The following is a 3,430-nucleotide window of genomic DNA, read 5'->3' on the forward strand; positions in this document are numbered from 1 at the left end:
GCAATACTATATTTATGCAGGACAGTCTTATAATATGCATCCAGATATCCTCCAATTACACAAGCTGAAAATTGTTCCACTTTACTGCAGTTCAGTAACCATATGGGAACCAATCCTGTCTGTGTTCTGTGCTCATCCAAAATTTCTGCTGAATGACCTGCCCTGGGAGCGAGTTACCAGTGACCCAGGGCTGGGACAGCAGGAGGGCTGGGGCGGCAGGGAGGTTGGGGGAGGGCTCTAGTTGGGTGGAAAAGGGGGGATCCGGGGGTGGAAGGGGAGAACCGAGGGCTGGAGCAGCAGAGGAATGCAGGGGGATCCCAGGGCTGGGGTGGGGGGCAGCCAAACTTTTTTTTTGCTTGTGGCAGCAAAAAACCCAGAGCCGGCCCTGTCTGCTGCTGCCTGGTCACATGTTTCTGCTTCCAAATGAGAAGTGTGGTTTTTTGGTCAGTTTGTAACTCTGGAGTTCGTTAGTCTAAGGTTCCATTATACAGTCTCTTTAACAGCTTCCTTGAGTGCTAATGGACTAGAAAGTATTTCATCACCTCATGACACTTCTTTCCAAATGCAGAACTAAACTACCTTTTCTAGGATTGCTTTTTAATTTTTTCTCAATGTTTTTTACGCCCCCTAATCAATTTACATACTTTCCAATATCTATTGCTTGCCATCTATTTTCCCTTCATCCCATTAGTTCTATATTGCTTCCCCCCTGTTATTGCTGCCTTCACTTTGCCGCTGAACTGGGTTTCTAGCCAAAGTTGGGCACTTTTTGAGTGTGGAATCGAGGACTGTTAGCTATCTACTGAACTCTTCTTAAAGACCTCCCCATTTTTATTCTCATTTCCCTGTCTGCATTTTTAACTCCGAATCAATTTAGCTGATAATTTGCAACAGTTTTGAGGAATTAGCCCTTCTGTAGTAATAGGTATCAATAGATATTACTGACTGGGAACTGTTCTCTGTTTGTCCATTTTAATATAATCAGTTCCATTCTTTTTTTTCTCTCGTCTGTCATATGCTCCCTTCTTTGTCTCTTCTCTAAATTAAATAGTCCCTGATTTTTTATTCTGTGCACATATGGCAACCTGCCCCATTCTCATATCCTGTCACGGAACCCCACATTTTATTTGTGATGTTCTTTATAGAGCCTGGGTGAGCAAAACCTGAGCAGGCTATTCTCCACCCTATTCCTTTGACATCTGAACATTGTCTCTGTTTTAGCCTCTGCTGTGAATGAGCAAGTGTTTCCATGGAGCTGCTAGAAAGGATTCACAGGTTTTTTTCCCCCTGTGGTGTGTAGTATTTATAGTGGTTTGAGGCACTTTACTGGTTTGCCAATATCTCTCCGTACACAATGTGTAGGAAATATTGATGCATAGAGCAACATTATATATGGAATAGGCATTAGTAGGGTCAGCTGTTCATAATTCATTTTCCTGAATTATGAAAACACCATTTATCAGTGTGTGGAGAGTGACAAACCTGCTTCACCCATTAGAACACCTCCAGGAGGATATGCAGTGTCTCATATTAACATTGTCTCTCCATCCAGGAATATTTACTGCGACCATCACCCTAGATCTTGGGCACATACAGGAAGTCAGGGGAACGTACGGTACATGCAGGAGACACTGTTCTGCCTCAGAGTTAGACACCTTCACCCCCTACTCTATGTCAGATTCCAACACAACTGACTTCACAAACCCCTCCACCTTCATCCTGATGGGCATTCCTGGCCTGGAGGTGGCCCACGTCTGGATCTCCATCCCCTTCTCTGCCATGTACGCTGTAGCCATCTTGGGGAACTTCACCATCCTATTCATTGTGAGGATAGAACCGAGCCTCCATGGGCCCATGTACTATTTCCTCTGCATGCTGGCTGTTTCTGACTTGGTCCTGTCTACATCCATCCTGCCCAAGACACTAAGCATCTTCTGGTTCAATTCCAGGGAGATCGATTTCAGTGCCTGCCTCACCCAGATGTACTTCATTCACTGCTTCTTAACGGTGGAGTCTGGGATCTTCGTGGCCATGGCTTTGGATCGCTACGTGGCCATCTGTGACCCCCTGAGACATTCTACCATCCTGACAAACCCTGTGGTGGCCAAGATTGGCCTGGCAGTGGTGCTGCGTGGTTGTGTGTTCGTACTGCCCACTCCCTTCCTGGCAAGGCGGTGGGCGTATTGCAGAACGAGCATCATCCCCCACACGTACTGTGAGCACATCGCCGTGGTGAAGCTGGCCTGCAACGATACCCGTGTCAGTAGTTACTACGGCCTCTCTGTGGTATTCTTTGTGACTGGTCTGGATATGCTTTTTATCGCTGTGTCCTACACCCAGATCCTCAAGGCCATCTTCAGCCTCCCCACAAAGGACACCCGGCTTAAGACTTTGGGGACCTGCAGCTCCCACCTCTGTGTCATCTTAGCCTTTTACATCCCAGGTCTCTTCTCCTTCCTCACTCAGCGGTTTGGCCACAATGTGCCCCTACATTTCCATGTTCTCATGGCCAACATGTACCTCCTTGTGCCCCCCATGCTAAACCCCATTATCTATGGAGTGAGGACCAGACAGATCCGGGACAGGCTGCTCCGGCTGTTTACTTATAAAGGGACCTAAAGTTTTCCCCTGGTGCTCTGGCTCTCAGACTGAGCTCCGTGCAGAGCTGGCTGGTGATGTGGTGCCTGGCCCCCTTCCCGCGATCACTGACTGGACAGTACAAGTGACATTAAATCCTTTCCTGACCACACTATGCAGTGTCAGACTGACAAACTGGGAAATCGGTCTGTGTACAACTCATTAACTCACAGGGGGGCAGACTTCTAGCTGCTGGTATCTGGACTTTGAGGACCCGCCCAGTGCCCCATCTCTTCCCGTGGGTCACTCACTCTTCTCCCTCCCTCCCCCCCATCTGTTGCTGAATTGTCTCTATCTCACCATAGCTTGCAGCAGGGATTTCAGGTCAGATTTTGGTGGGTGAGGGGAGGCTTTAACTGTGATCCCCGGGGGGTACTTGGGCACTTGCAAACTCTTGTGTCTTGGCAATTAGCTGACAGGAGCAGTGTTTCTAATTCCGATATAAAAGAAAGAAAATTAAAGTAATAATAAATATACTAAGCTCTGATATAAACATGTTTGCTAAACCCAGGGTTGTGAGTTCAATCTTTGTGGGGGCCATCTAGGGAACTGGGGTAAAAATCTGTCTGGGGATTGGTCCTGCTTTCAGCAGGGGGTTGGACTAGATACCTCCTGAGGTCCCTTCCAACCCTGATATTTTATGATTCTATGATCTTGTGGCAAGTTACTTAAAGACACATAGGAACACTTTGCCCAAATCCGCAGCACCAGTTATCTCATCATAGAAGGCAATTAGGTTGGTCAGGCATGACTTGCCCTTGGTGAATCCATGTTGACTGTTCCTGATTAACTT

The 3,430-nt window shown here is 47.3% G+C and overlaps 1 protein-coding gene across 1 annotated transcript; it reads left to right on the forward strand.

Moving 5' to 3' along the window:
* The first annotated feature begins 1,671 nt into the window (after nt 1-1,671).
* Nucleotides 1,672-2,619, forward strand: LOC123351904 (olfactory receptor 52R1-like). Its single transcript, XM_044991590.1, has one exon. The coding sequence runs from the start codon at nt 1,672-1,674 to the stop codon at nt 2,617-2,619; it is 948 nt and encodes a 315-aa protein (XP_044847525.1).
* Nucleotides 2,620-3,430: the final 811 nt, after the last annotated feature.

Source organism: Mauremys mutica, chromosome 1 (assembly GCF_020497125.1).
Source record: "Mauremys mutica isolate MM-2020 ecotype Southern chromosome 1, ASM2049712v1, whole genome shotgun sequence".
NCBI classification, from domain to species: Eukaryota; Metazoa; Chordata; order Testudines; family Geoemydidae; genus Mauremys; species Mauremys mutica.

What these genes read in the sequence shown, in the direction of transcription:
- LOC123351904 (XM_044991590.1), top strand. Translation starts at nt 1,672, where the DNA reads ATGTCAGATTCCAACACAACTGACTTCACAAACCCCTCCACCTTCATC.